Genomic DNA, 12,104 nt, shown 5'->3' with positions numbered 1-12,104 from the left:
AATTGTAATTCTGATTAAAAAAAAATCCCCATTTTTACTTAATTAATCTTTAATCGGATTACTTCTTTTTTCTTTTTTTGTATCCTAATTATGTAATCCTGTTATACGTAATCCGTTACTCCACAAGCCTGTGTGTGTGTGGGAGTGAAAGATAGAAAAGAACAAAGAAAAGGGTTGAACATAATAGTGTCCATACATATGTTTATATCTTAATCAGCTGACACAGCTGTTGTATTCCTCCTTGCTATTCTCTAATAAGTGAAAACAGTATGTGTTTTTCTGTGTGTGTGTGTGTGTGTTGTGGACTCACGCTGCCAGCCTCTGTAACATCTCATTATTATACCGCCTCGACCCCAGCCACTGAGAACAATCAATACACACACATTGATTCTGCTTAGTTTTTATATCCGCCTGTAAATGACTGCCCATTAATAATTCTGGCCAAATTTACTTAATCTCCAGCTAAGGGGAGGGGATTCACCACTCTGACAGGATTGGCAGGTGAGCAACAATGCAGGTTATATGCAGCAGTGAAGGAGATCAGATGTATGTCTTCTGGATTGTGTTTCATTGATAGGAAATTCTTCTCCAGGCTGTCAGTGTGTGCAACGGTGTTAATGCATGGATTTCACCTTGCAGACATTAATTCATGGACATGCACGCAGGCTTATACAGTATCTGTGTGTGTGCGTGTGTGTGTCTGAATTTTTGTGTGCGTGTGTTGTGTCTCACCAGGGCAGGGTGGGAGGCTTGGCCAGTAGTCCTTGTAGGAAATCCCACTCCACACTCACACACTTCCCCTCACTGACAAATGGCATGGTTGCCATCCTTCTCCCAATCACACGCCGACGCTGCTGTTAACGAAGGCTCTGATTGGCTGAGGATGTGACAGACTCAGACCTGGAAAGAATATGAGAGACAGCAGACAAAAAAACAGAAAGAAAATCCAATAAGGTTGGTTCATTCACCAATAATTGCCATCAAATAATGAACAACTTTATTATTATTATTATTATTATTGTATTTTTATACTTTCACTAACGTGGACTCTCTCTAGGCTGCAAGAAATTAAAATACGGTGGGAAAATTAGAGTCCTGGCTAAAATTAATCAAATATAAGTATATCTAGTCTTAGATATGTGGCCCATAAAATATAAGCAGTAGCTGTGGCCCTGTTTCCTGCTAAATAGGTATTCAAACAGAACACAAATCAAATTTTATTGGTGGCGTAACTACGACAGTCAAGACAGATGAAAAATACATTTGTTTTGTAATGTACATGTAGCCAGAATCATGTAAGAAGTGACTTTCTAGCACTGCTAATGTGAAATTTTGTCATAATCAGCATATTAATTCTCGACTTATGGCCAAAATGTATTTTGTGATGTCATCATGACCTTGACCTTTGACCTCCAAAATCTAAGCAGTTCATCCTTGAGTCGAAGAAGATGTTTGTACCAAATTTGAAGAAATTCCCTCCAAGTGTTCCTGAAATAGTGTTTACAAGAAAGGGGTGGACATGAAGTTACAGCATCTTTGACCACCAAAATCTAAACAGTCAATTCCTGAGGCCGAGTCAACATTTGTGCCATGTTTGGAGAAATTTCCATTTCTTGAGATATTGCATTTGCAAGAATGGGATGGACATTAGGTCACAATGACCTTCACTTCTGACCTTTGACCACTAAAATGTAATCAGTTCATCCTTGAGTCCGACTGGTCATTTCCAAGTTCAAGGCTCAAGACGTTCTTAGGATGCCGCATTCACAAGAATGGGACGACCCAGAGACACAATGCCTCCAGCCACGGTCGTTGTGGTGTGGAGGCATTAAAATAGACAGCTGTTTTTCAGGCTTTTCCAAAAACTGTGAATTACAGAGGTCCATCAGCATACAGTCATGAATGTGCACCAAACATTTAGGCTGATCAGTCCAGAAGTATGCGAGATCGGCTGTAGATGCACACATGCAAACAATCGCATGATCCCCTCCAGGCTTTATGGTCTTTTCCGTTGAAATGGCGGCGCAGGCAGATGCTGTGAGTGTTTTCTCATTTAAACTTTGTTTTAATCTGTTATTTTTCACTTCTATTATTGAAACATATTGCCTACCGTAGCTGTTGGTGCAAACCTCATATCTCCATATTTTAACTTTGTTTTTCATAAATCAGTGCCATTGGTCACCATTTATGTCTTTCTGTGGGTTTTAAAATATATATACATATTTTTTTTTAATAATTTTTTGGGCTTTTATGCCTTTAATTGAAAGGAAAGATATGACAGGAAATGGGGAGAGAGTGGGGAAATGACACGCAGCAAAGGGCTGCAGGTGGGAGTCGAACCCACAGCTGCTGCAGAGGACTCACAGCCTCCATACAGAGGCGGTTGTGAGCCGTGAGCCGTGAGCCATCCAGGTGCCCTCGTGGGATTTAAAATATTTAAACGTTGAAATATATTTAAAAAACCAACTAACTTTGACTAAGAATCATTCAAATATCTTAAAAATAGTTTTGTTTTTAATTTCCTGAAAAGTAACATTTTTGGACATCACTATGAAAGACTACACTGGAAAAGGAAAAGCCTGGCTGATTGGCTGAGGATGTGACAGAGTCAAACGTGGAGAAACCACGAAAAACAGCAGATGAGGAACAAGAACAGAAAAAAAGAGAAGAAAAAAGAGTTTGTTCACCCATAACATCAATAAAATAGTCATGAGAAAAAATTTACAGCACATGTCACATTTTTGGGATGTCACATTTTAGGGAGCCTTTAATTTTTTAATCAGCACACCTGTTTCCATCACAACTTGTTGCATAATTTATTTTTCAACAAAATACTTTTTGAGCTTGGAGTGAGCCTGAAGCCGTTTTTCAATAAAGAAAAAATGATGACATTTTATCTCCATTTGCAGTTTCCATTCAGCCCTTTTAATTCGATAGACTATAATTTGCATTAAAATGCTTGGATGAAAACCCATCTTATGATTTCTTACTTCATCTATCTGAAAAATTGCGTTTCTGAAAATGATTGTCGAGACTGGAGGTCTCATTCTGCAGAGAAAGACAGAAAGGAAAGAAAGGAACAAAAGAAAGAAAGGAAGAAAGTAAACACTTTATAACTACGATCATTAATAATGGTGAACATTCACATTATATGTATACAGGCTTTATAAACCATTTATTAAGCTATAGTAATGTATTATTAGTATGTGTTAAAAAAAGATATATTACTTATGAAGTAAGTATTACAAATATTTGGTCCATCACTCTATGTAATTACTTCTTAAAGGTTTACAAATCATCTGGTAATCCTTAACAAAAAGTTAGACTGACTGGAGGTCTTATTCTACTAATAGATAAGTAATTATAAATATGCAACATCTGGGCAAATAAAAGCACAGAAACTACTTGGGTGCACAAAGACAAAGATCATGCTTTGGGTTATGTATAGAAGTTACATATGTAAGTATGTAAGGTAATCATCAATAGCAACTTTTTAATAGCCATGCAAATAATGCTTATAGATGGTTTACACTCTAAGTATTATCCATTAACAAGGTGTTTCAAATATCTGGTCCACCTCTATGAAATGATTTCATAACGGCTTACAAATCATTTGATAATCATTAACAAATACCTAACCGTGTTTGTTAACAGTGAATTAATTATTAACTTAAATTACATTAACTATCAAATTACCATTTATTAATTCTGGTTATTATAAACTGTTACCAAGAAAGAAAGAAAAAAGAAAGAAAGAAAGAAAGAAAGAACAAACAAACAAAGAACGTGAGGTTGACAGAGAGCAATTAGCTACTGTATGTACTTCCCTACATAAAGGTCAGCGACTGTTCCCAAGGTAATAGACATAAGACAAAATACTAAACCTCCTTTGAAATCACAATTCAACTGAAACAACAGATCTCTAAATGTCTGCGCTCATCCCTGAGAGGATTTTCAAGCTTGGAGTTTAAAGCAAACATCTCTAAAGACGAAGCACATGCTGTCCATTGCCGCCTCCTGCCCGTCTCCAGCACTTCGCTCCTGTAACACAAGTTGCCAATATTCTTCTCTGTCCTCAAAGCGAGCCCCACTCCTCACCCGATCCTCTCCCCTCCCTCCCCTCTGTGCTGTGTTGACATTTAAAGGGCTAGTGTGGCCCCGAGCGCCGCGGTGTCATGCCCTTGGGCCTGAGATGCCCTCTCTCTCTCCCTCACTTCCTCTCACTCTCTAACTCTCTTATTCTTTGGCCCGGCTGGGTCAGCACAATCAACTCAGTGGAGCTTTGCCGGGGCAGTAGAAAATGGATTATGTCTCGAGTTTGAGCATGGCTATGCTGACCTTGGCTAAGAGGGGTCAGCAGAAAGCTGGGCAGGTTTGGCAGATATCATTTCACAAATCTGGGCTAAAACAGCCAACATTAAATGTATGCATGAAAACTTCTTGGACCAATTTCAGAGACAGCAGAGTCAATGAGGGATTCACCACAGAGAGAGAAGAGTTGTTGAAAGGCGAGATCAGGTCATCCACGTACCTTTAGTAGTTTTAGACAAAGATTCATTCTTTCTACTGCTAACATGGTCAGGGATAAAGAGATTGTCCACAGTGGATACTCAGAAAGTGCTATGAATATTTACCTCCAAATATCTTCTTCAAGCATGCCATGTTTGATCAGAACACATTCATTAATGGAGCTTAAAATGTTCTGAGAGTCTACAGCCATGCTAGGAGCTCTGTGAGGCCATACCTGAGATAAATGCTAACATCAACATGCTAACATGCTCACAAGGACAATGCTAACATGCTGATGTTTAGCATGTATAATGCTTATCATGTTCACCAAGTTACCTGAGTAATCTTTTGCTAATAAACAGTGAACACAAAGTGCAGCTGAGGCTTATTGAAATGTCATTGGTTTCATTTGAACATACATCCAAGTTTGGACAAAAATTTTAATTTCAGCAATACAGGAAAAAACCAGGGGACTGCCAGAGTCAGTACACAACAGTGGTACAACAGTGTGATGTTTATCTGTTTTAGGAGCTGCATGTCTGTTTACTTTGTTATTTTAGTTACTTAGTCTTTCACAATTAGTTTTGTACTTTTACTCGTTCGATCGTTAGCAAAGTTAGCTAGCATCTTCGTCCTTCCTTAAAATGTGACGGAAACAAAATCAAACTCAAAAGATGTCTTGGCCGATCTTTCCACTGCTCCAACAATCACAAACTCTTGTTTGACTGAAGTAAACCCTTAATTCACTGTGTGAGATGCAAAAATATTCTGGTCGTGTGTACGCTGTTTCTCCCCACTACTTCTCTGATGTGTGACCTCCCTCTCGCTCCTCTTCCAGTCATATCTTCACAAAACAGACTTGAAGCTCATAAAACAGATACGTCATTATTATTATTATTATTATTATTATTATTACATTGTTCAAGTAGAGAGTACATTTCATTGTAATAGATAAGGTAATTCAGTCTGGAGCAGCTCGGTGGACAGACCGACCAATGTTGCCACCAGGAAGAAAGTTTTAAGAGGAGAAAAAAAAAAGCTAGCCTGCCTGATGTCTTCCAGTCAGTTGTTCCAGAGCCATGAGGCTCTGACTCCAAAGACTCATTGTTGTCTGGTTTTTAGCCTTGAGGACTACTACAAGATCTCGTCCAGAGGATCTCAGGCCGCATTCACATTCATAAGTCAGTGATATAATAAGGGGCCAACCCTAAATGTGCTTTGAAAGTAGTGGAATTTAAAAAACAATTGTAAAATGTACAGGTAACGAGTGTAGAGATGCTAAAATAGATGTGTGGACTTTTTTTTACCTGATATTGTGAGTGGTCTTGCTGCAGTATTTTGAACTAGTTTAAGTCTGGAGAGGCTGTAGTGAGTGAGACAGGAATACAGAGAGTTACAGAAAGGATAAAAAGCAACACCACAAGAACTTGGAGATAACAAGGGCTGATCGAAAATAAAGTAAAATCTATATCACAATGTCTTTCTCTTTTCAGGACATCTGGTCTGACTGTTGGTTGACTGGATGGTTACATGTCTGATTAGATATCAACTGGTGTTATAGCTCTTTAAAGTTTTATTATTTTCAGAGGATTTACTGGTCAAGCCGGTTATTTGATCAATCTGGTCAATTCTCCAATTCTGGGTTCAACCTCTTCCCAAGGCACTTACATTGACAGAATATTTTGTCCTGAGCTTATGTTTAAGGCTTCATTCATTTGACTATAGGAAACCTATATCTGTTCCTCTCAAGCTTCCAGCCTGCAACATTGACAGTGCTCTTTTCAGAGAGTCTGGTGCAGCAGAAAAGACAGGGTCGAGCAGAGGGCAGCGCACCTCTGTCTAACAACTTCACCTTTGTCACCTTCTCTATCTCACCTGGATAAATGCACTACATGCCAAATTAGGCTGCGTACAGTAGGGCAGAGAGATCAAAAAGAAGACACAGGCAGGGAACAATTTATTCACAAATTTTCACCGCCTCACAAACGCACACATGCACACACGTAGCCTTTTTCTCCACCCCATACCTGTATGTTTATCTCTTAATTGACCCTATCTGTGCTTATCTAATCTCTCGCTCCATCTTTCTGTCTCCAGCTATCTCTCCATCTCTCCCTCTATCTGGGCAGACACAGGGGCGTAATGGACAGGGGCCTCCACAGTAATTATTCAATCAGCCTCATAACCTTGTCGCAGGTTGGGCGGCCCATTAATGCACTCACCCAAATGGACCCCGCCACTTTGACTGCTAATGCTCCGGCTAGCTAGCAGCAGCACAACAGGCTGAATGTCAGAAGTGTCATCTAGACAGAGAGTGTGAAACAATCTGCTCAATAGAGCTGAGTCGACGTGTTCTGTAATGGCACAGTGGGAAATATATGAGAAAGGAAAAGTGTGATTCTTCCTGAAGGGCTGAGGTTCTACCCAGAACAGATTTGCTTCTGAAAAATCCTTCTTTCACTAAAGAGTTTGTCAAAGGCAATCTGGACACATACAGGTTCCATTATGAACCTTTTATATCCAAAGAACCCTTTTGGAAGAACTATTGCTTCACAAAAGTTCTCAGTAGAACCCCCTGGGTGGGTTCTAGATAAAAGCCTTGGAGTACAAAAAATTTCTTGGCAGAACCCTCTCTCTGTGTGTGTGTGTGTGTGTGTGTGTGTGTGTGTGTGTGTGTGTGTGTGTGTGTGTTCTAGATGAAACCCTTGGAAAATAAAAGATTGTCTGTGGTGTGTTCTTAAAAAGGTTCTTGGTTGAACCCCCTGATGGGTTCTAAATAAAACCCTTGGAGTATAAAAAGGTTCTTTGTAGAGCCCCTGGTTGGGTTCAAGAAAGGTTCTTGGTGGAACACCCTGTGTAAGTTCTAGATAAAATCCTTGGAAAATAAGCTTCTTGGTAGAACCCGCATGGGATCTAGATAACCCCCTGGAATATAAAAAAAAAGTTCTCGGTAGAACCCCCATGAGGAGTTGTAGATAAAACTTCCGAAATATAAAGAGGTTCTCAGTAGAAACTGGGCGGGTTCATGTTTGCACCTTCAGAGGGTGGAAAGAAGGTTCTGGGTGGAACCATTATACGATAAAAGGGTTCTCTGTAAAAGCTCTCATAGGGGGTACCAGGTGATACCTTTCCCAGTAAGTTCTAGACATATACTTTTATGTTGAATTCTAGCCAGAACTCTGTGAAAGGGTGCCAAAATGAACCTTTAGAAAAGGTTTTAACAGGAACCAAAAAGAGTTCTCCTATTGGGACAAGGTGAATAACCGCTTAAAGTTCTCATTAGGACCCTTATTTCTCAGAGTGTACCGCGCCCAAAGCTGTGGAGATCAACCTGTATCAAGTGTGACCGCAGGTGTTCACAATGTGTTGCTGCAGTGCTACATATTCATAAGTGTAGTGTACGTGTGTGTGTGTGTGTGTGTATGTGTGTTTGAGACCCCTACCCTATAGAGCCGTGCTCTCTTGGCACGGTCTCAACGGCAACAGAGAGGAGGGCACTGCGGCGAGCGTTCACAGCCGCTGTTTGCCGTGCATTTCTCTCTGGCTGCTCGCTTTGGCTGCCGCTCTGTTTATTTTCAGCAGGGACGTTTAATTAGGGCCTCCAGCTGTCAGAGGTTCGTTAGCGTGCCCCTCCTCTCCCCGAGCTGCCCCCTCCCCGTAGGGAGTCAGGGGCATCAGGCAAATGAACACATTTAAGTCAAACAGCACGCAGACAGACAATAGCCCCACTGCCATGCCACCAGCTCCCCTAGGTAGAAACATGGTTGTTTTATGCCTCATCTCCCCAACCCCTGGGGCCCAATACAGAGGCTGGCCAAGACTGAGAATGTGGAGGCAGAGGAGCGCTCATGGCCCGCTGGAGACGAAGAGCACGCTGCAATCATGCAAAGGTGAAGACCAAGGCCGAGCCTATGCAATGTACAGGAGGAGTTTATGTTTTCCATCAAATTCTGAGACCTTAGATTTTAGGACATCCCTTCATATACCTCTGTCTCTTTCAGTTAAAGGTACAATACGTAGTATTTATGAGTTTGTAAACACACCAGGAAGATAGCTGATTGTTGAGTCTTATTCCTAAGACATCAACTGACGTTTCCGGGTTGTTAAAGCATCCTGAGCACAGCAAAATAATGAGAAAATAAGAGGGTGCAGGCTGAGGACAGGCCACAGCCACTGCCACACACTACGGGTCACGAGTGATGATTCAGAGGGATTGTTTTTGAGTTGTTGTTTTGCAAAATCCTCCATAGTTTTCCTTTCATTAAGCCAAAAATTACAAGGGATAAGTTAGAAAATGACAATTTATGGGGCATTTTTCACGCTTAGTCATTAGCCTTGTGCCATATTCTATGATCCTAATGTCTCCAGGGCCTTTTTTCACCAGATTTGCAACATACAAACTTCAATTTTAGATAATTTCCTCTTCCGTTAATTTTGACACGACTCACTAATCACAAAAAACTCCTTACTTGGAAGCCCATTCATGAGCATGCAAGAGTCTTGAATTTATTTATTTACAGTTTAAGTCACAACCATTTCTAAAATATGACACAGTCGCCATTTGTGATAAGTTTCCCATCATTTCTGAATTGCCCACAATCAAATTGCATTAGTTTTCATCAACATCAAAACTGTGTATTGCAGCCATTCTGGTCATTTTTCAGTATCAGTTTACTCAAATTAAATTTAAAGTGGTCATATTTTTGGGGTTTTCCCTTTCCTTTAATGTATTATAGCTTTTGGTTCATGTAAAGGTCTGCAAAGTCGCAAAAAGCCAAAAAGAGTTACTCACTCGTACAAAAAAAAAATCCCCTTGAACTGCCTAAAACGCAGTAATCCAGCCTTTGTTCCGTTACTTGGTCTTAGTTTGTAAGTAAATTTGAAATGGGCTTGGGATCTTAAAGGAGCAATATGTAACAACTGTGAATCCAACAATGAGCTCTGCAGGCCAAATATTAAGTTGGAGCCATAGACTGAATATTAAATAAGTTGAAACGAGTCATACACTGTAAGCTGATCAGCTGTTGATGTAAAGTTAAGCCCCTTATCCTTAAAACAAAAGCCTGCTGCTCTGTAAATACACACTCTGGAGCTGAAGTTTAGTGACTGCCTGTCAGACTCTTTTAACATATTGCTCAATTTAACTGTTATAAACATCTATTCCTTCTAAAAGATTATTAATGATTTTTTATGACTCATAAAGAGACACTCATTTAGTGAACATTCAGCACTAATTGGAAGTCTAATTAACGTGAAATGGACAAACAAAAACACAAGTTATGGCCGGAAGACACTGTGGCTGCAGCACTTCTATCAGAGAATTATCATGTTTCCTTAATCTCTGATGACATATCATGGTCATTTTACACTAAACATATTATAGATTTCTCATTTAAAGGCAAGGAAACTCAAAACCTAGCTTCTTTCCTGAAAGATAAAGGAGCTAAAACAGAGTGTTTCAAACAGGGTGAATAGAGGTGTTGCAGCTACGACCAGTATAAGAAAAGATATATAACCTATTCAAAAACATATTCTTGAAACCTGAGCTTGAAAATGAGCAGAATATATCCACTTTAACAGTTTTTAGACAGCTCTCTCCTCTTTTTTTCCAACCGCCCGCTCATCTTTAATTATCTCCATCTAAAGGTAGAAGTGCAGCCCACATACAACAGCGATGTGCGATATTCCTGTGAATAATATTTTATCAAATAGAACACGCTCGATATCATGGAAGATGTAGAAAACATGGTTGGAAATAACATGAACAGAATATTTGATGTAGCTAGTTTTCTATCTTGCCTTTCATGTTGTTGAGTAGTTGTAAATGAGTGTCTGGAGCGTCCGGGGAGATGAAGTTTGGTATTCTGGTTGGAGGGCTGAAAACTACTTATCATGCATTACGGCCCTGGTCGGACCTCAGGATTTGGAAGTCAAAAGACTTTTTAATGTACAATTTTTCAGCCGCTGATCAATCGACAGCTGCTGGACATGAAGATCTCCCCCCACCTCTCTCTATCAGTATTCCATATTCTGACTCGCTCGGCATTCTGCTTCCATATCGGAGCGCCGGCTGCGGTTGACCTTGACGACTCTGGATCATTCCCAACCCAAGGTTCTCTTCAACTCTCAAGGGCCTCGGCGTCCCCCTCCCCGCCTCCACCCCCTCTCGCTTCTCCCATCATCCTCACCCCCCCACACATCTCTCCCTAACCCCCTCTTTGCTCCTCCCTGGCCCCTGCCTGGGTCATTAATTATCTAATGGAATCAATACGGCGTTAGATTGGACCAGAGTGACCCCGCCCGCCCCCAGGTATCTCTGCCATGATGATGAGGAGGAAGAGGAGGGTTTGGGAAGGGTGTAAAGGAGCGATGCTAACAGCCTGTGTGAGTGAAGCAGTCACAGCGTGAATGGACCGTCCCTAAACTGGAAGAATACCGAATAGAGAGATCAGCGATAAATAAATGATTAGAGGGGTGGATGGCGAGCGGATGGGGGATGGAGGGAGCATAAGTTGAGGCGGAGGGAGGCAAATCAGACAGTAAGAGAGGGAGAAATGATGGACAGATGAAGACATACATGAAAAAAAGGAGAGAGAAAGAGATTTGCTAATGTTCACCCTTGGTAATCAATATCTTTCTCCTCCTCCTCTTTTATTACAGAGGGCTTTGGTGAGTGTGCTTTGATGTCCACTCCTCACGGGCGTGCAGCTACGCAGAATCCAATCCATGCCTGTCATAATTACCATCCACCTCGGCCTGAGTGTACACAAAAGAAACGCTCCACTTCACCTGCACTGTATTAAAGATGAAGTTGAAAGTATCATTGCACAGAATCATATATATTTACAGTATTTATCTGATGAAATTACCTGCTCTCTAAAGACTGGTGATTTTTTCCTCAAATAAACTAGATGCCATTCCTCACTCAGTACTGAGAGTAATTAAAAAGCTTTAAGCAGTGTAACGAGTATGAAGCAGACTTTATCCTGCAAACTGACAAATTGACTTCTGGAGCAAATGATCCTACAAAATGATCCAAATAAAATAAACACATACAAAAATACAATCTATAGGATTTTACAAAATATCATATCTAAAATACTTAAACTCTATATCAGAAGTCATACATTCTGGGGGTAGTTTTCCCTGTTAATAATAAGGCATTAAGAGATGCAGGATCAACTGTAAAGGGGAAGTATTAAGTTGACAGTATCATTGCATAGAATCATATATATTTACAGTATTTGCCAAATGAAATTACCTGCTTGCAAGTAAATAATAATAATAATAAACTGGATGTCATTCCTCACTCAGATATTGAATGTAATGAAAAGCTTTAAGCTGTGTAACAAGTGTAATAATGCCCTTTATCCCACCAACTGACATTTTGACAAAAATACAAAATAATCTAAATCAAATACACAAGTGTGTTAAAATAATACATAATTTATAAGATTTTACAAAATATCCCATGTTAAATATTTTATCTCTGTGGCAGAGGTCATAAAGTACATTCCAGGATTAGTTTTCCTTGTTAGCAATAAGGCATAATGAAACATGGCGGAAATATTAAGTATCAGTGCACAGAATCCTCT

At 40.1% G+C, this 12,104-nt stretch overlaps 1 protein-coding gene across 2 annotated transcripts in view; it reads right to left on the bottom strand.

Annotated features, from left to right (window-relative positions):
- The window catches only part of npas1 (neuronal PAS domain protein 1), a 98,137-nt gene that overhangs the window by 44,443 nt on the left and 41,590 nt on the right, over positions 1 to 12,104 (bottom strand). For both annotated transcript variants that reach the window (XM_084716911.1, XM_084716910.1), the window contains one exon: positions 733 to 900. In XM_084716911.1, coding sequence (XP_084573037.1) covers positions 733 to 827 — 95 coding nt within the window. In that variant the 5' untranslated portion in view covers positions 828 to 900. The remainder of the gene's footprint in view (positions 1 to 732; positions 901 to 12,104) is intronic.

Source organism: Lutjanus erythropterus, chromosome 4, assembly GCF_056507025.1.
Source record: "Lutjanus erythropterus isolate fLutEry1 chromosome 4, fLutEry1.hap2, whole genome shotgun sequence".
In the NCBI taxonomy this organism is placed as follows: domain Eukaryota; kingdom Metazoa; phylum Chordata; class Actinopteri; order Lutjaniformes; family Lutjanidae; genus Lutjanus; species Lutjanus erythropterus.
Note: the sequence above shows the minus strand (reverse complement) of the source record. Positions and strands in the feature narration are given on the sequence as shown.